Source organism: Bos indicus, chromosome 1 (genome assembly GCF_029378745.1).
Source record: "Bos indicus isolate NIAB-ARS_2022 breed Sahiwal x Tharparkar chromosome 1, NIAB-ARS_B.indTharparkar_mat_pri_1.0, whole genome shotgun sequence".
NCBI lineage: Eukaryota > Metazoa > Chordata > Mammalia > Artiodactyla > Bovidae > Bos > Bos indicus.
This window is the reverse complement of record NC_091760.1, coordinates 144,622,556-144,642,460: the sequence shown is the minus strand read 5'-3', so window position 1 is coordinate 144,642,460 and position 19,905 is coordinate 144,622,556. Positions and strand designations below refer to the sequence as shown.

Here is a 19,905-nt window from a genome sequence, read left to right as displayed (position 1 = left end):
CCAGATTCCATGGCCCATTCCTCCCTGGGGACCCTGAACCTGGAGACCATGGATGGCTCAGACCCTGACCCAGCCCTGCCGCCGGATAGGGAGCAATGGCCCCCGCCCTGTGAAATCCGTGAGGCCCTTTCTTCTTCTCAGGAGCCCCCCTGCCTTCAAGAGTTCTTGGGAGAGACCAAGGCTGGATGGGATCTGGGAGACCCTGGGGCGGCAGGAACATGGGGTGGCTGAGGGGCCCTCAGCTGGGGGGACGCAGACGGAGGAGGTGCCACGGAGGACCCCGGGCCCTGTGAGACCCAAGTGGCCCACCTGATGGGCAACCCTTGAATTCCCCCTCGAGGCTGGCACTCACCACCGACATTCCTGCCCCTCAACACCATCCCTGCCCTGGGTTGGGAGGGGTGAGTGTCACTGTGGGAGGTGGGTAGGGGCTGAAGCAGGATTCCAGGATTCCAAGGCTCCAAGACGGAGGCTGGTGGGGCACCTTCTCACTCTCCGCTGTCTCTCCTATCTCTTGGTTTGGTGTCCCCTTGTCTGCTACCCTAGTCCTGGACCCGGAGCCGGAGCACAGTCTGGACATCATCCTAGTGGGTTCCAGCGAACTGTCATCCCCACCATCTCCCGGGCCCCGCAGAGGTGAGGGTTCATTTGAGTACTGGGCCCATCACTTGGGATGCCAACTTCAAGCCTGAACACTGTCCAGGGTTCCCAACTTCTGGAATAATCATGCCTCACTCAGGAGCAGGAGGGCCCCACTCCAAGCCTCCCCCACCCCAGCGATCAGCTTGGATGTTTAAATGTCAGTGTGAAAGGTGGAGGGGGAGGGTGGTGCTGGCCCTCTGGGTCCTGTGACTTCAAAAGATCAACTTTGAGGCTTGTCTCTTGACCTGTTTGATGTAGGAGACAGGCTGAGGCAGGGACTATGTCTTTTCTTTTCCAGATTTTATTGCATATGAAGTCAAGGTCAACCAGCGAGACATAGAAGGTGAGCATCACACACCTGCCCAGGTGAAGGGATGTGAGCCTGCTCAAGAAGGTTGTCCATCCCTGGAGGAGGGTGGTGGACATGGCTGGTGCCCAGCTTGTATCCCCTCCACCTGCCCTAAAGACCCTGACCCATCATTGAAGGTGTCTTTTAGTATAATCATACATAATGTGCCACCTAAAGACCCTGACCCATGATTGAAGGTGTCTTTTAGTATAATCATACATAATGTGCCACTGCCACTACAATCTAATTTGGGGGCATTTTCATCACCTGCACAAGAAACTGGTACCCACAGTAACTCCTTCCTTATCCCTCCCCTCTTTCAACTCTTGGCAACCACGAATCTACTTTTTTTCTCTATGGCTTTGCCTAGCCTGGATCCCCTGCATTTACACATGGATTTTTGGATCAGGCTAGCAATTTCTGCAAAAAAGAAAAAAGAAAAAAAAATCCCAGCTGGAATTTTGAGAGACATCTGTAGACCAATTTGGGGAGGCTTGCCATTTTAATGGGCTTCCCTGGTAGCTCAGTGGTAAAGAATCTGCCCGCTAATGCAGTAGATGTGGGTTTGATCTGTGGGTTGGGAAGATCCCCTGGAGAAGGAAATGGAAACCCACTCCAGTATTCTTTCTTGCCTGGGAAATCCCATGGACAGAGGAGCCTGGTGGGCTACAGTCTGTGGGGTCTCAAAGAGTCAGACACGACTGAGTGACTGAGGACACACAGCATTTTAACACTCATTAGTCTTCTGATCCACAAACATGGGATGCCCTCCCATCTGAACTTTCTTTCAAGAGCAGTTTGGGGCTTTCAGTGTACAGGTCTTGCACTTTTTTTGTTGTTGCTAAGTCTGTTGCTCTGTCTGGCGGTGCCGTGACACACGTTGACTGTGGGTTTCTGCCTCAGATGTGTGTATCTGCTGTGGAAGTCTCCAGCTGCACACACAGCACCCCCTGTTTGAGGGGGGTATGTGTGCTCCGTGCAAGGTAAGCAGGGAGGTGAGGGTGGCTTCGTGGCAGCCTCAGGGCAGAGTGGGCAGCCTGGCTTTGCCCTCGTCAAGGACAAGTTCCTGGAGTGCCTCTTCCTGTACGACGATGACGGGTACCAGTCTTACTGCTCCATCTGCTGCGCCGGGGAGACGCTGCTCATCTGCGAGAATCCCGACTGCACCCGGTGAGGCCAGGGGCGCGGGGGATCCAGAGTCATGAAGGACTGCTGCCCATAAACCTGGGGAACGCCCATCCTTCTGGGCTCTGCATCCTGGAGTGCAAGGGACTTTCCCACCCCACCTCCCCAAAGGATGACTTTCTCCAAAGCTTTCAATTTCCATCTCAAATGTTTCATTTGCTGAAGAGCCTTGACCTATGGGTGGGGCTTCCCAGGTGGCGCTAGTAGTAAAGAGCCTGCCTGCCTGTGAAAGAGAAGTAAGAGATGCTGGTTCGATCCCTGGGTGGGGAAGAGCCCCTGGAGAAGGGCATGGCAACCCACTCCAGTATACTTGGCTGTAGAATCCCACACACAGAAGAGCCTGGCAGGCTATGATCTGTGGGGTCACAAAGAGTCGGACACGACTGAAGTGACTTAGCACGCATGTACGCTTCACCTATGGGAGGGGGTCTCAAAAGCTGTGTGCTTGTGATTTTTCTTTCTGTTTTTATTGCCAAGGCATAGCTGCTCCCTCGATGGTTAAGTAGGACAGTGACAGGACCCTCACGGGGCCAGAGTCAGGCAGGTGCCTTCGCTCTCCCCTGCTGTGTGCCCACCTGAGCTTTACTTGCAGTCCCTCCCTGCAGCCCTTCTGGGCCATCCTTGTACCCACAGCTCCCACCCCAGACCTGCCCCCCTGTCCCCTCAGTGGGTGCTCCTGCGCTTGAGTTCATGGGGAGATCTCACCTGCTTTCTTAGATGCTAAAGTTTGGAGGAGGAGAACAGCCGGCGTAGGGGAGTCTTGAAAATCCGCCATTGTCCACAGGTCCCCCTGTCCTCTGCGGATGACGGGGGCCCTGTGGCTCTAGGTCCCTGAGAGGGACTGACCCCCTCCCTCAGCCACAGCCTTGCCTCCCCACCCTGCTGGCTTTGTCTTTCCACCTGTCTTTTCACTCACTCCAGAACAAGGAGCAGGCTCTCTGCTGCCTACTGGGCCACCGGGGTTTCACCTGGAGATGCGGCAGCGTCATTTCTGCCGCTGTGGTTTTCTGTTTGACTACAGATGCTACTGTTTCGAGTGCGTTGACACCCTGGTTGGCCCTGGGACCTCGGGGAAGGTTCACGCCATGAGCAACTGGGTCTGCTTCCTTTGCCTGCCCTTCCCCCGGAGCGGGCTGCTGCAGAGGAGGAGAAAGTGGCGGACGTGGCTGAAGGCCTTCTATGACCGGGAGGCGGTGAGTGGCAGCTGGAGCTGGAGGATAGAATGGGCGAACGGCCAGCCCTAACTTGGCTCATTTCCTCCGGCGACTGGTTGCAAAATACCCATCCGCTCTGCTTATGTGATGAAGTTAAAGGCTTCTGAGCAAATGCACTTTTCTCATTTTCCTCTCTGATAGCAGGTCCATTAGGTGTCTGTCTTCCACAAATCCCTTTAGCACAGCAGCTTTGTTTCTCCCAAGCCTGGGAACCAGGCATTTGTAGGAGGTAGGAGAGGGCCCAGCAAATGTGGGCCTCTGAGCTCAGCAAGTGGGAGCAAATGCCTGGGCAGGATCTCCAAGTCCAGCCCGGACAGCTGGCACAGACATGGGTCCTCTATGGAATCAAGGCCGGGGCCATGAGCTACGCAGGAGTGTGGGCTCATCGCAGTAGTTTGAGGTCTCTTCCTGAAAGATACACCCAAGTCCTAACCTCCAGTACCTGTGAACGTGACCTATTTTGGAAATAAGGTCTTTGCAGACGCAGTTTAGAGAAGGATCTTGAGGTGAGGTCATCCTGGATTGGGATGACATGAAATGCAGTGATTGGTGTCATCTACCAGGAAGGAGTGGGATAGAGACACACGGAGGAGGGGTGGGGGCTGAGTGACGGGGCAGGCTGGGCACTGACCGGGGCGGCTTGGAGCCTCAGGTTCCTTCTCTGCTGTTTGAGGCTGGCTGGTTCTGGGGAGTTGCTGCACACCTGGCATTGCTGGGCCAACCATGGGGGCACGTGGTGGCCCCGCCGCCCTGCACTCCCTGACACTGGATGGAGCAGGTGCATTCAAGGTGCTTTTCTAAACTAGGCACCTGCCCTCCCCATAGAACCTTCTTCAGGTCCATCTTGTGGCAGAAGCCGCCCATCTCTGTGTAAAAGACCCTGAGCCAGCAAACTGCAGGAGGGGTTTCTCATCCAAGGGGGAAGGGGTAGATACTCTGAACCACTGTTACTGCCCCAGGGGAGCAGGGAGAAGGAAGCATGGCTCCTGCAGCTGCCACAGGGAACCAGGACGTGCGTCCCCAAGTGTCTGTCAGGGCTGTGCCTGCACCGGATATGCCCTGCCCTCCCCACGCCCCCAGGAAGCCCAGGACCACCTGCCCTCTCCCATTGCTTCACTTTTTGCCTGCCTTGGGCGCCGTCCACCTGCTCCAGTCCTGGGCTCAGGTTCTCCTGGGACCCCCACCCTCCACTGCTTGCAGGCAGCACCCCTGCTCAGGCCTGGTCATCCATCCCCAGCTCAATGTCATGCTCATAGGAGCCAAGAAGCCTCCCAGGGGTCAGGGGCTCGGGAGTGCTTGTTTCCTGGATAGATCCACCGCATCTCTGCCAGCTGGTGCCCTGCATGGGAGGGTGGGTGTTACTGGACACCTTCTCGGCTCCTGTCCTCAGCCTGGCCCCTTCACGCGGAGACATGGGTGCTGGCTCAGGCCTGGCCTGGGAGAGGCCCTGCGCTGGTAGCCTTCAAGGGTGGTGCCGGGTGACTTGGGGCCTGGGTTCAGAGCCTGCAGAGGGGACAGAGAGGGATCCGGTGCGTCCCATGGCCATGGGCGTTCAGAGCGCCCCAGGTCAGAGACTTTTTCCAAGAAATACAGGGAAGTGGTTTCTCTAGGGATAGAGTTATCTCCTTTCACAAGCAGTGAAGTCCCGAGCATCTGCCTCCCCTTTGCTGGAGGTGCAGTTGGCGGGGGAGGGCAAGAGCCTTGGCCTGGGGGATGGGCCAGATCTTCATGAAGGCCTGGGGGTTAGTGCGGTCAAGGAGTGGCCAGCCCCCTCAGCAGGTGTGCAAGGCCAGAAAGAACTTGTCTTGACACTCATGGGCTCTATGATTAGGTAGTCATCAGAATGTTCTGGGTTTTTTTTTAAATAAATAGGAGAGTCCCCTTGTGATGTACAAAACTGTGCCTGTGTGGAAGAGAGAGCCCATCCGGGTGCTATCCCTTTTTGGGGACATCAAGAAAGGTGGGTGCAGTGACACCTGAGGACTCATGCTAGAAGAGGGGTCTGCTTGGAGCGACCCCTCCAAGGGGACCCACAGGGGACCCAGGGTGTGTGCAATGAGGGTGGGGGTGCGAAGGTCCCCAGCATCACACTCACTGCATGTCTGGGACTGGGGGCCGTTTCTAGGAGGCGAGGGGTGTGCTGTGCAGGAGCACCTGGGGCTCCTTCCTTCAGCTGGGCTGCCTTGGAAAGAAAATTCGCATAGCAAGACGGTGGGTGTGAAATGCCACAGTGAGGGCCGTAGGGCCAGCTCTCTGCTAGGACAGCCCTGCCCAGAGCCACTGAGCCTCACACACCTCCACGCACCTGGCCCCCTTACCTGCCCCACCCCTTGCCGGGCCCGCTGCACCCTCCGTCTCTACCCAGACGCCCCCATCACCCAGGCGGTCACATGCTGCATTCTAGCCTTGCCTGGGTGTCCTGCCCCTGCGGACCCCAAGCAGACCCCCAGCTGCCAGTACCTTTGGAAATCCTGTGGACTCTTGTGGGCTCAGCAGATGTAACAGGAATCAGTGAAAATACGTCTGTTAGTCTCTGGCCAAGTGGAATGGGGCCATCTGCCCTGCTCCTGGCGCTCGCTAAGTGCCTGGTAGTATGGTCACAGTGGCCCCGTGCACATCCGTGTTAAGGATCTGGGGGCCGAGACACACAGAGCGGGCATGGCTTCCCCTGAAGGAACCCAGGAGTCACTGCCCACGGCCACTCAGCCTTCCAGGCCCTGCCCAGACAGTGTGTTATTAATTCGCAAGGTCCTTTCTGGGCTCACCTTCCAGTGCCTCAGATGCACGCTCTCCTGCAGCCCAGCCCTGTCTCCCAGCCTGACCGGGTGACGTCAGCATGCATCGCCACCGCCCAGTGGTTCCCTAACCCAGAGAGTGGCACTGCAGCCTGTAGCACTGGTTATGCAACACGTGGCTTGACTTTGTGAAATCAGTGCTTACTCACCCCGTCATGTTGCTGGAATGATAAAGTCTGCTTGCCATATGATAGCAGTACTTTCTGATCAGCCGTTGGCCTTTGATTCCACGTCGGGTCAAAATCCAACGCCAGCCCTCTGTGTCCTCTCGGCTCCCCACCCAGAGCTGACGAGTCTGGGCTTTTTGGAAGATGGTTCTAAGCCGGGAAGATTGAAACATTTGGATGACGTCACCAACATAGTGAGGAGGGACGTAAGTACTGCTGGCTCCTCCAGGTCCCCGGTGAGGGCAGACTCAGCTCCTCCAGGCCCCTGGTGAGAGCAGACTGGAGGGAAGGGGACAGGGGACTGGGCAGAAAGGGGGGGAGGGGAAGCCCCCTGCAGGGCTGACCTTGGGGGGGTCTCACGGGGATCACCCCCACAACGGGGGAGATGAGAGAGGCAACTTTGTGGCCCCCACACTGCCTGTTCCTGCTGTCCTGAATGTGGCCTGGGAAGGAGGGCCTAAAAGTGACTCAGCCAGCTCTGTCAAGAGCGTCCTGTGGTGGGAAAGGGATGGAAAGCCTCTTCCAGGGGCCTCTGCAGGAGGATCTGGGCCCTTGCCCGAGGCCCACACAGCCCCTCACATCGGGATTAAAGCCCACTGTCCCTAGAGCCCAGCCACCCCAGGCACAGGGCCTGAGGGGCCAGAGCGCCGGCCATTGCAGGCAGCAACAAGGAAACGGCCAGCGTAGGGAGTCCACTCTGCCCCCAGGGTGCCAGTCAGAGCCTTACAGCTCTACTCCCCCCATCTTGGTCTTACCCAAGGGTGTGTCCAGGGGCCAGCCCTCCTCTCTGGCTGAGCCTGGGGACTCCCCCACCACTGGTCCATCCCCCTGGGGTCTGCCCTGCCTTGAAGCCCAGAACGGTCTTCTCGCCCCACTGGCCCCATCAGATGTCCCGCCAGGGAGCATTTCTAGAGCATTCTGGTCATCACACTCATCCTAGGCTCCCCAGGCAGGGTCCTCCTTTGAAGGGCAGGATGGTCCAGGCAGGGCTGGACAGTGATACGAGGCCTCCCCCCTCAAGCCGCAGAGCTGCAGGACAGAGCAGACTTGGAGGGGCTCTTGCTGGTGTGTGGAGGGTCTAGATCCCTCCCATGATGAGGTCTGAGTCTCGGTGGTGACAGTGACTCCCATGTGTGTCGTCATCGCTCGGTCCCGCCAGCGTCCAGTCCTTTTCACGAGGATCGTGACCCAGGCCTTCCTGTAGTGCCACCACCCTGGAGACGGGGCATCCGGCTGCCACTCGCTCCCACGTCTGCACGGCGACATCTGGCTGTGCATGTCTGTGGGTCTCAGGGGATTCAGAGTGCTCGCTGGCAGATTCTTGGGGAGAACAAGGAAGACCTTGCTTCCTTCACGGCATTTTCTGGGTCATCACAGCAGCCACCAGCCTGCAGACCCTGGCCCCCCAGCTCAGGCTCACCTCCTCTAGCCCCCTTGCCTCCGCCCCATCCAGACACCCCTCTGTACTCATCCCAGTCTGCAGCCTGCAGTAGAGCCCCTGGATAGAGCCCCTGCTATAGAGCACCAGGAGTGCACCTGGTCAGGGGCAGGGGCAGAGGCAGAGCTGGCTGCAGCAGGGCATGTGAGGCTGTGAGGTGGGGAGCTGGTGTCTGGTACGGGCTTCTGTCCACTGGTTTGGTGAGGGTCCAGGGAAGCCAAGTCTGCTCAGGATGGGTTGCTGTCACAGAACCAGGCATCCAGTGTTTGGGTCTCATTTATTTTGTTTTTAAGAATAACTTGGGCCAGTATCTCTAACCGGGGCCCTTGGTCACATGGGAGGGGCACTTGAGCCCCTGGTGGTGAAAGCACATCCTCCACTCAGGAGGAGGTGGGGGGCCTTGGGGTGGGGGTGTTGCTGCAGCGACAGGAGCAGCTCATGCTCCCACTGTCCGTTGACCCATCAGGGGCTCGATGTGTATTTTCCAGCAACACAGGAAATACGCATGAATCTGGGGGCCCAAGTGTCAACCTCCCGGGAGGGTCTTTGGGGGCACAAAGGAATCATGCTGCTCAGATTCCCAGGGCCGCCTCCTCCAGATGGAGGAAGTGAGGTTCCCCACACCCCCTAACTTACAGAGGTGGGTCTGACCCAGTGGGTTTCACTGCCCCGCCACCCCTTCCATGAGGGTCAGCCTGAATCACATGATTAGACAAACGAGGTGCCCAACCCAGGGGACCACTTGGCCCTCCTGAGCCGCCCCTGTCCTCCTGCAGATAGATGAGTGGGGCCCCTTCGACCTCACCTATGGCTCCACGCCCACCCTGGGCCACACCTGCGACCACCCCCCGGGTAAGAAACTGCCATCTGCTGGGACTCCAGGGCCTCTTGTCCCCCATCCCCTCCCACATACCCAGCACTCTTCAGGGAGGGCAGGAATTGCAAATTGTCTGCAACTTAAAAAAAAAAAAAAAAAAGCTTTGCTGGGGCATCAGAGACAGGTATCAGTGTCCGTATTCAGTGAGCACGTCCTGGTGGGTCTTGTGTACCCTGTGAAGCCATCACCACAACCACAGCGTGAGCGGGTCTGTCACCTCAGGGCGGCCTGGCGCCCCTCCTACCCCGTCCGCTCGGCTGTGTCCCTCAGGGGCGGTACCCAGCCCCTCGCACCTGTCCTGTCTTGGTGTCAGGCACATCTGGGCCCTCCAGGCTGTTGCGGGGCAGGCGGCCGCAACGCAGCCGAGATCTCCCCTCCCAACTCCCATCGGAGCCCCGCCCTCCTGTCCCGGGCCCCTCCCAGTGGGTGGAGCCCAGACACACCTGCCCGCCCCCTCCACAGGGTGGTACGTGTACCAGTTCCACCGCATCCTGCAGTACGCGAGGCCCCTGCCTGGCAGCCCCCAGCCCTTCTTCTGGATGTTCGTGGACAACCTGGTGCTGACGGAGGAGGACCTGGACGTGGCCACTCGATTCCTGGAGGTACGTGCAGTTCGGGCCTCTGCAGGGGACACTAAGGTCCCTTGGTGGGGGCACCACTCAGGTCCCGGCCCTGAGGACTGGTTTCTCAGAATTCACGGAGCCCGCGAGGGCTGTCGTACCACTAAGCCCCAACGGTGCCTTCTCAATGCTTTGCTCTGGATTCAGGAAGCTGCCACTGGGGGCCATGTCTTTCTCCCCCCACCCAGCTCCATCTGCACACATGCACGCACACACACGTGCACACACTCACACTCACACCCATCCTGGGGAACCAACAGCCTTGCTCTTTCTGTCCTCAGGCCCAAGTCCTGGCCTTTAGGCCACTTCTGGACTCATTGACTTTCTGTCCAGGCCTGACCCGGCCCATCCTTCCCAGCTCATTTTGCCCCCCACACAGGGCAGCCCCAGGCCAGGCTGGGTGTCCCCTCATCTTAGGACGTGCCCCTGCTGTGTTCCGGTGTTTATAAATTGACAACAAATGTCTCCCAGCCACCCGCTCCCACCACTCCCACTGCATTTGTCTTTAGGTCCCTCGTCACCTCCAGGACATCTCCACAAACTTGCAAATCTGCCCACAGGCTTTTCTCACTCAGCTGTTACCCTGGAAATCCTTCTGTTGGGAAAGTGCCTTTCTCCTTCTTTGTTTTAATTTATGTGTTTTGGTTTTGTTCTATTTGTATGGACATAAAAAATTGCCTTCAACCTGTTTCCGCGAACACACAGTTGGGTGGTTTCTAATCTCTCACTCTTAAAAAAAACATTGCTACGAGGCAGGGATGTGAGGGGGGACGTCAGTGGGGGTGGATTCCGGAAGAGAGGTTGCGGGGTCCATGTGCTGTTTTCAGAGATGCTGCCCCCCACCCCAGGATGTCTGCATAGCCCCTCTGACGGCAGAGCCGCTCTTTCCCCTGCCCGCCCACAGGGTGTCCCCAGCTCTCTACCTTCCTTCCTTGGCTCCACGTGTCCTGCTCTTCTTTCCTCCTATGCAGTTGGGATTTTTCCATTCTGTATCTTACTGGTTTTGATTTGTATTCAAGAAACTATCGATCTATCTAGATTGATCTAGCTCCTGTCGCCTTATTGGACTGCTTTGTGGATGACAGTGGTTTGCAGTTGATTCAGGGAGACTCCTAGGTGTTTGAGCAGATGATCTGCAAACTGTGACAGTTTTTTCTTTCTGATTCTGTACCTCGAATTTCGCTGTTCTCGCATTTCTCTGGTTTCACGCTGGATCACAGTAGTGGCAGGACATGCCTGCCTGGCTCCTAACTTTCACGGAAATGTTCCCAGTGTTTCTCTCCTAGGCTGATGCTGATTTTGAGGTCACAGTTGATAAGTTTCAGTATCTTAAGGAAATTTCTAGTCATTTCCCTTGATTTCTATGTTTTTGATTCATTTTAATTAAGAATAATTGTTGGATTCTGTCAAATGTTCTTTTTTATGTTCATGGAGATAATTGAATTTATTCTTTAGATCTGTTGTAAAAGTGTTAGTCTCTCAGTTGTGTCCAACTCTTTGGACCATAGCCTGCCAAGCTCCTCTGCCCATGGGATTTTCCAGGCAAGCATACTAGAGTGGGTTGCCATTTCCTTCTCCAGGGGATCTTCCAGACCCAGGGATCAAACCTGGGTCTCTCGAATTGCAGGCAGATTCTTTACTGTCTGAACCACCAGGGAAGCCCTTTATACAATAGAGTATGCTAATAGATTTTCTAGTGGTCATCTGTCTTTGCATTCCTGAACTCACCCACTTAGTCATGTGTGAGGCTCTTTTGAAGGATTGCTGAATTCCAGTGAACAGCATTTCATGTAGGATTTTTGCTTTGACAAGTGCAAGAGAGGTGTGTGTGAGGTTTTTATTGGCTTTGTGCTATTTTTATTGGTTTGGATGCCAATGTTAAGCTTGCTTTGTACAAATATTTAAAGATTTGACAACGGTGAAATTGTCTGGATTGGTCATTGTCGCCCAGGTTTTAAACGGGAGCAATTCTTCTGTAGAAACTAATCTGTTAAGATTTTCAGTCTTTTCTGAGATCACTTTGGTAAGTTATGTTTTCCCAGAATGCCATCCATTTAAGTGAAGTTTAAAATCATTTTCATAGAGTTGAGCAAAGTGTCCTCATGATTCTCTTACTTTCTTCTGCCATCTGTGGTTATTCCTCCTTTTTAGGGAACCTGGAATTTTAAAATACTGGCATGGTACCACATACGAGCAGTCAGGACCAGGCTTGTAAGGTTCCTTGATTATTGACAAGTCTATGAATATGTGATCCTGAATCCAGCCAAAGCCAGTCTCCAAACCTGGGCGGCAGCTGTCAGCAGACGTGGGGGACAGCAAAGATGCTGGCTCTTGACCGTTTTGGGAGCACATTTGGTCGCTCGGAATCAGTCCCGAATCGAAAGTAGGCAGGAGAGAGAACTCACCGTGTGTCCTGTGACTGCTCCCACTTTGCTGTAGATCCACATTTCTGCTGATGGCAGGGAACAACTAGACGTCCAGACACAGGACTGCCTGTCTCTGCCCTATACCTGACGGCACATCCCGCTGTGAGCTCTCCTCCCCGCCAGGGGTGTGGACACGGGAGAGGCTGACATATCCAGAAAGGTTCTGCCACCCCGACTGAGTCTGAGGAGGTGGAGTCCAGGCCTCTGGGGTACATGTTGGGCATTGGATGGTCTCTCGGTCCCGTTTCTCCTGCCATGGCTCCCCCAGCCCCTCTTCCTCTGACCTTTCGAGCGAGACTGTGGCCCCAGGATCCAGGTGCTCCCTTGGATCACGAGGCATCAACCTTTTTGGAAGTCTGCTGTCTGCCCGCAAAGCTTCTTATCTGCCGGAGATGACACAGCTCTTGGCTCAGAGATCAAGGAATTCTTTGTCCTTCACGGAATCCACCTCTGCTGTGGAGCAGACGGGGAGTCCCTGGGCATGTGACCTTTGGAAATGAAAAATCTGCCGGTTAAAAGGTCTAAAATAGTAACTCAGTTTTATCCTTATAAGGTGATTTATAAGAAAACAGACGTGCCATGTGAACAGTGTCGACTGGGAGACAGCTTCCGTCCAGGAGGGCTGAGACTGCTCTGGGCGCAGACAGGGCACCCGTGGTGGCCGAGGCCTGTGGGTGCCCCCAGCTCACAGCCCGTGTTCCCATCCCTCAGACTGACCCGGTGACCATCCAGGATGTCCGCGGCAGGACCGTCCAGAACGCTGTGCACGTGTGGAGCAACATCCCCGCTGTGAAGAGGTACTCCCTGTGCACGTGAGGGCCCTGGAGGCCTGGAAGCACACCGGCTGTGGGCCCGTCACCAGGGAACCCAGGGCAGCTGAGGGAGCCGTGCCCAGGCAGCCTCTGTGGCCAGCTTGGGGCACCCCACAAATTCTGGACAAGCTCAAGGGCAGCAGCCCCCCTTTCCACTTCAGGGACCTCCTCCCCGCTTTCACACTGGTCCTTTCTGAGAAATTCACCTCTGGACGAACTCCTGGACGTGAGCCACCCGGCATGTGTGCCCCAGTCCCCTGTCCCCAAGCTCCGGGCACCTGCCTCACGCTGCACACCCCCAAACCCATGTGAACATACCCAGTCTCTCATAAGCTCACACTCGTCATACACACACAGAGCACACACTCACACAGGCCCACATTCTCACTCATGTTTCGCCATGCACTTTTGGGCCACACTGAGCTGCTTCTAGCCCCTCAGACAGGTCTGCTTAGGGCCTTCACACACAAGCACATGCACACGCATGCACACACACACACACACACACACATGTGCTCATGAAGACACACACAGCCCCTCTCTGCTCCCGGAACATCCTCAGCACTGTTGATCCCCAGGAATAGCCCCTCGCTGCCCCTGTACACCCCTAGCCCTGGCCCAGCCACCCCACTGCTCCAGGGACACTGCCCTCCCCTCCTGACCCTGCCGCATGCCCTCCCCGGGCCTTAAAGGAGAAGGCTGTCTCTTCCCCCAAACCTCATGCATCTGGCCTTTGCCCTTGTCTTGCCTGCATCTTCCAGGGCAGTAAGTCATGTGCCCTCCTCTTGACAGTTTCTGGAAACTTCTCTTTGCCACTTCCCACGCCAGCCTTCTCTCTGCTCACATTGTGGTGCCCACCAGGCCCCCACCCAGGACTGTAGTGGGGGGAGGTGGGCAGTAAGGTGGAGCAGGTTCCTAAAACACTGTCTTTTTGAAGACTTGAGGGTCGCCCAGCCTCGTCTACGGCATCTGCCCCCACTTCTGGCCCCTGGAGGGAGGTGGTGGGGCCTGGGGCACACCTAGGCCCCAGAAGCACAGTGGGTGCTTCCCCTCAGACCCGTGTTGCCTCAGTAGCGAGCGAGACCTGCCTCACTGGATGTAGGGAACTCTGCCCAGGTGACGGGCAGCTGCCTCTGGACAGCCCCAGACTCCCTTGGACTGTGGAGCTGCAGATGGAGAGGGTGAGCTAGGGTGGTCTTCACCCCCAGAGTGAGCTGGAAAATGTTCCCCAAGTCCAGTGAGGTGCCCAGCACCACGTCCAGGAGCCTTGAGTCCTTGGGGTGCATCACATGGTGAGCGGGGTCCCTGTTGAGTGGCTTCTGGCCAGGCGGTCCAGGGCCTGCAGGTGGCCGCGGTCAGCTCGGGTGCAGCCGGACCCACGGGGAGGCCACGGAACGCTGCTGGGCCAGCCTTGTCCCCGATCCACTCCCCCGTCTCTGTGGGTCTGCTCCGTGGTGGCCTCTCCACACCCAAACCGGGACTTGCTGGGCTGGGCCAGTAGTCTGTCCTTGGGAACCATCTCCAGGGATGGCTCCTCCCTGGGGGAGGGGGGAGGTGTGGGGGCCGTTGTTCCCTACTCCCCAACACACCTGTCACCACCTCCCCCCACTGGGTGAGACATTCACAGAGGGTGGGGGCTCTTATAAGCGTGTTTATCTCAGAGACCTCAGGGAGCCTGCCCAGGCTGTCCCCCTGGCTTCCAGGGTGTCTGTGGGTTCCTGGGTGGGCACTGAGCCCCTTTCTCCTTCACAGCAGGCACTCGGCTCTGGTGTCCCAGGAGGAACTCTCCCTACTGGCTCAGGACAGGCAGCGAGTGAAGTCCCCTGCCCAGGGCCCGGCCACGCTGGTGAAGAATTGCTTTCTCCCCCTGAGAGAGTATTTCAAGTATTTTTCAACAGAACTCACTTCCTCTTTATGAATGAGTCATATACCATGAAAAAAAAAAAAAAAGACATTTCCTAGAACAAAGGCAACTTTCCTTACATTGTCTCTATTTTCCTTTTCAAATTATTATTTTATTTGCTTAACTTCGGGTTTCCCATGGTTGCTAAAGACCCACCGTCACCCTTTGGATCTGGTGGTCCTGCCCCTACTGTGACCTTTGGTGGGAGGAGGTGAAGCCCAGGGTCTAACGGTTGATGAGACCCAGATGTTGTCATGCACCTTGTGCTGCCGAAAGCATTTCTGTCCAGTTGAGAAGTTACAAATATATTTATTATGATCATTACAGGTCCTTTCGTGGTGTTTTTGTGTGTGGTGCTAGGTGCTAAGTCGCTCAGTCATGTCTGACTCTTTGTGACCCTATGGACTGTAGCCTGCCGGGCTCCCCTGTCCATGGGCTTCTCCAGGCAAGAATACTGGAGCAGGTTGCCATGTCCTTCTTCAAGAGATCTTCCCGACCCAGGGATCAAACCCACGTCTCTTATGTCTCCTGCATTGGCAGGTGGGTTCTTTGCCATTAGGGCCACCTTATCCTGTAGGACGTGGGACGTGTGTGTAAGACGAGCAGGACACGTGGCTATAAGCCCCGCTACACCTGTGTTATTCTTACATGTAGCCGATGCCTTCATAACTGCCGTGTGCCGTGTGGTTAAAACCACCCATCCTGGTGAGAGGCACATGAAACATCCCAAACCTTTGTAAAGCGTGGAATATCTGCTTGGTCAGCAAAGGGAGGACAGGCTGAAGGGAAGGAGTGGAGGCCAAGGCCAGGTCCACTCATGAAGCGTGTGACCTCTCTGTCCTCCTTAACCCAGAAGGACTTGCTTGTGGAGGCAGGGTCCCCGTCTGCCCTGGGCTCTGGTGAGGACTTTGCAGTCCTGACACAGCTGGCTCCAAACCACATGTGATAAACCCACAAGGGATCTTTCCAGACTAACCAGAAAACCCCCCAAAGAGACCTAGACTCAGATAAGCATGCAGGTTCCGCTTGTCCTGGGCGTCACCCTGTGACTGGGGGCGTGCTCGGGATCAGCTGGTGCTGATCAGCTCGGGATCAAGCTGGTGGTTTTTGGAAGAAAGGGGGAGGGTTAAAACTGAACTTCTGAAGGGTGTTTTTAAAGTATTTTGAAATAGAATGGAAGTTGTGATGGTTAATTTCAGTGTTGACTTGGCTATAGCACCCAGACATTTGTTCAGATGTTAACCTGGAGGTTTCTGTGAAAGGACTTCTGGGTAGGTTGGCAAACTGGTGGACTTTGAGTAAAGCAGGCAACCCTTCACAAGGCAGGTGGGTGCTGCGGTCTGAATGTCTGTGACCCATAATTCACCTGTTGATCCTAACCCAAGTTGGCCTCCAAGGTGATGGTGTTAGGAGGTGGGGCCTTTGAGAGGTGACCCTAAGATGGGATTAGTGAAGTGAAGTTGCTCAGTGATGTACAACTCTTTGAGACCCTATGGACTGCAGCTTGCCAAGCTCCTCCATCCATGGGATTTTCCAGGCAAGAAAACTAGATTGAGTTGCCATTTCCTTCTCCAGGGGATCTTCCTGACCCAAGGATCCAACTCAGGTCTCTTGCATTGCAAGCAGACTCTTCTCAGTCTGAGCTACCAGGGAATCCCTCAAGATGGGGTTAGTGCCCTTACAAAAGAGGTCCCAGGAAGCTCTCTCACCCACCCCTGCCTGTGTGACCGAGAAGTGTGTGACCAGGGAAAGGGCCCTCACCTGACCCTGCAGGCACCTGATCCACCAGTTCCAGCCCCAGCACTCCGAGCAGGATGTTTCTGTTGTTTGCAAGCTGCCCAGTATGTGGGATTTCACCATAGTGGCCCCAGCATACTGGGACAGGGGGCGACTCCTGAGCCATCAAAGGCCTAACCTCCCCTGAGCAAGAAGGCTAGCCAGCTCACCCTGCAGATTCAGGGTTCATCAGCCCTTCATAATTACAGGAGTCAATTCCTTGAAATCAATTTTTTTCTCTCTCTCTACACACACACACACACACACACACACACACACACACACACACACACAGCCCTAGCTGATACAGACATCCTCATCTTCATGAAGACCTTCTCTCCAAGCTGGCAGGACAGTCCTGAACTCTGATGTCACAGGTCTCCTGTCCAGGGGCTAAAGATTTGTAATGAAACTAAGCTCACGCAGCCCCAGAAAACACGGAGGGCCAGTGGGGACAGGAGCCTCGGGCACAGGTGAGACCCTTGGGGAGGCCAAGCTCTGGGTCCAGGCCAGGACAGGTCTGGTGACAGCTGTTTGCCAGCAGGCTGACTCCAGCTGCTTCCACCCAAGGCAGCCGGTGCTGAGAGAGCTGACCTGCCGGTGTCTGCTCTCCTTCACCTGCTGCCAGGCAGGGGCCCAAAGCCTCTCAAAGCAGCTTTACATCTTTGGCTTTTTCTCAAACACCTTGAAATTCTAAAACTATTTAATCCCAACTACAGGGGCCCCTTGTGACCCCCTGTGGTCAGCTGAACAATGACCCCCAAAAGATGTCCCTGTCCTAAAGCCCAGAACCTGTGAATATCAACTTATATGGCAAAAGGGGACTTGGCCGAGGTGAGGAGGGGGAGGCAGGGAGATTAGGGTGAATTTTGTGTGATCCCGAACGTCCTGGTCAGGGGAGGCAGAGGAGACCTGATCCTGTTCAGAGGACAAGTCCGTGGCCCCGGGGGCAGAGCGAGCTGGAAGCCTAATGGGCCTGGAGCCCCTCAAGGATGGCTGGTTCGGGCAACCAGCCCCCAGAACTGGATAGGAGGCTGCATTTCTATTGTTTTATGCCCCCACTTGGTGGAAGTGGGGTCCTGCTTCCGAATCTGCCCCCAGAGCCTCGGATCCTCGGATCCTTCTTGGTTCCTATGCATAGACAACCTTCTGGGGGCTTCTCTCTCCAACCCCTGACTCCCACCCCGATTGCCTGAGAAGCAGTCACAGTGAAGGGAAGAGAGGAGAACCTTGCCTCACCCACAGGAAGCCTCCCGAGGGCCGTTTGTGTGTGTCCACTTGCCTTGAAACCCTCCGTGAGTAACCCACGTGGGAGTCTTGCTGTGTATGCTGTATATGTATTCATTCACGATGACCTCACATCAAGGCTATTCCCACCTCACAAATGGGAATCACAGGCACAGCAGGGTTAAGTAACTTGCTGAACATCACTCTGCTCCTGAGGAGCACTTGCCAGTCTGAGGTTCCTGGGACTGGTCTTCTGCCCACTCCAGGGGTGCCCGGGCCCCACTGCCCTGAGAAGCTTGGATGCCCCCTTCCAACCTAGCTACACTCCCTACCCTTGTCTGCCTGCTCAACCAACAGCACGTTCCTTGGGCCTGGGGTCCCCACACTCTGGTGGGCCTGGCAGCAACACTTGGTCTTCTGGGGTCTGGCATGGAGGGCTGCCAGAGCCTGGCACCAATGCCCAGAAGCTGCCAACTCGAGGGTGTCAGCCCCTTGAAGCCCACCGCGTTTCCTCCTCCGCAGCCCTGGGGCAGTAACCGGGAGGCACTGAAGGCTGCTCCAGACACCGACTGGGCACCTTCGCTTCCCAGGTCCACGTGAGACGGCACCCTCCGAGGGAGACTTTTACCGAGGGGGGCTCGACCTGGTACTCTCCAACAATCTGAGGTTGCAAGGGGGTCCACCGCTCCCGCTCCCGCTCCCTGCGGGTAGAGGCGGCATCCTACTGGGAGCCAGGTCGGGGGAGGAGAACCCAGCCGTCAGCCAGTCAGTGCAGCGCAGCCCTCCGCCTGTCCAATCAGAGAGAACCCCGGGATTTGCTGGCCGGGCTGGACCCGGGAAGGTGAGGAGCAGCGCCGCAGACGGTCCCTTGTCTCTTCCTCCTCACCCGCGGGTGATGCTGGGGCTGGCTCTCGGCAAACGCTGTCCTCCTTTACCAGCTGTTGGGGGAGAGGATCAAAGGCCACCGATATCATGCCCCCTCCAGCCCCACTAGGCCTGACGAGGTGCTCACTCCCATCATCAAGTGTCCCCGCTAAGTGTGTTGTAGATGCAGCGCTGTTTTTCTGGCTCTGGCAATGGGAAGCGTCCTGAGTCCCCGTTTCTGATTTGATCCATGCCCATGGCCAGCTCTCCTGGCCAAATCTTACCTTTCCTCCTGGCTCCCATTTCCAGCCCCTTCAGGACGTCCCCCACCCAGGTTCAGACTGTCTGTGCCCTCACTGGACACCTGACCAGGAGCCCTGACCAGGACCCCTGTCCCTTCTTTGCTCCTGATCACAGAAAAGGGAGGGTAAATCAGAGTTGATGGATTAAAAAAAAAAAAAGAAAAGGGAGGGTAAATCCTCCTTGGCCTCTTTAAATCCTCCACCCCAGTCTCCCAGCCTGACCTGGGAGGAGTGAAGCCCCTGGGCTTTAGGCCTGCAGGCCTCTCTCCCTGGCCACCGGCAATCCCCACCCTCTCATCCCACCTCCCAGCCCATCTCTTTTACTTCTTTGTCTTGTTTGTTCTTGTCTCCAGAGAAGTGATGGTTTCTACCAGGCGGAGATTCTCTTATTTTAAGTTGTTATCGTTAGTGCTCACACAGGCCGTGGTGGGTGGGCACTAAACCTTGGTTGAAAGAGTGATAGCGGGCAGCAGATGGCTGGGGCCAGGGGAGCCCCCTTGGTTCTGCCCTCACCTTACACCCTCCCTCTCCTACCCCCCTCCAAAGGCAAGTCTCAGCATCTCCATCAGCCAGGGCAGCAGCACACACCCCTCCTGCCTGCTCCACCCAAGACATGACCCTCCGGACCTGAGGCAGGTGCCTAGGAGCTCAGGTCCTTCCAGAGATGCCCAGCAGAGAGGGCACCTGCTCCCTCGTGACTCCATCCCCTCACCTCATTGGCACCTGCTTGCCCTGTGCGGAAGGAGGGAGGGGGAGCACTGACTCAGCTGGGACTCCCAGAGAGAGGCCAAGTTGACTGGGAGGGGTGAGGAAGGAATAAACATAGTGTTTGTCCTTAGCGTGGGGCTCTGGTGCTCCCCCAGTGTTACCAGACCAGAAAACAAGAGCATCAAGTCCCACAAGCTTGGAGGAGCAAAGACTGAACAACTTTCCACAAGGTGGGCTTCTCAGAGCCTTTAATGTGTAAATATGCAAAGTCTTTAATTCAGACTTAAATTGAAAAAAGTAGGGAAAACCACTAAACCATTCAGGTATGACCTAAATCAAATCCCTTACAATTATACAGTGGAAATGACAAATAATTCAAGGGATTAGATCTGCTATATAGAGTGCTTGAAGAACTATGGATGGAGGTTCATAACATTGTACAGGAAACCAAGATGAAAACCATCCCCAAGAAAAAAAAATGCAAAAAGGTAAAATGGCTGTCTGAGGAGGTCTTATAAATAGCCGAGAAAAGAAGAGAAGTGAAAGGCAACAAGGAGAGATAAGAAACCCTTTCTAAATGATCAATGCAAAGAAATAGAG

At 55.8% G+C, this 19,905-nt stretch overlaps 1 protein-coding gene across 1 annotated transcript in view; it reads left to right on the top strand.

Annotated features, from left to right (window-relative positions):
* DNMT3L (DNA methyltransferase 3 like) overlaps positions 1 to 14,752 on the top strand; it is a 44,281-nt gene extending 29,529 nt beyond the window's left edge. The window contains exons 7-17 of the mRNA XM_070787838.1: positions 429 to 636; positions 941 to 985; positions 1,895 to 1,974; positions 2,049 to 2,161; positions 3,198 to 3,369; positions 5,263 to 5,350; positions 6,470 to 6,558; positions 8,567 to 8,642; positions 9,130 to 9,269; positions 12,425 to 12,510; positions 14,278 to 14,752. Of these exons, the coding sequence (XP_070643939.1) occupies positions 429 to 636; positions 941 to 985; positions 1,895 to 1,974; positions 2,049 to 2,161; positions 3,198 to 3,369; positions 5,263 to 5,350; positions 6,470 to 6,558; positions 8,567 to 8,642; positions 9,130 to 9,269; positions 12,425 to 12,510; positions 14,278 to 14,443 (1,263 nt within the window). The 3' untranslated portion in view covers positions 14,444 to 14,752. The remainder of the gene's footprint in view (positions 1 to 428; positions 637 to 940; positions 986 to 1,894; positions 1,975 to 2,048; positions 2,162 to 3,197; positions 3,370 to 5,262; positions 5,351 to 6,469; positions 6,559 to 8,566; positions 8,643 to 9,129; positions 9,270 to 12,424; positions 12,511 to 14,277) is intronic.
* Positions 14,753 to 19,905: the final 5,153 nt, after the last annotated feature.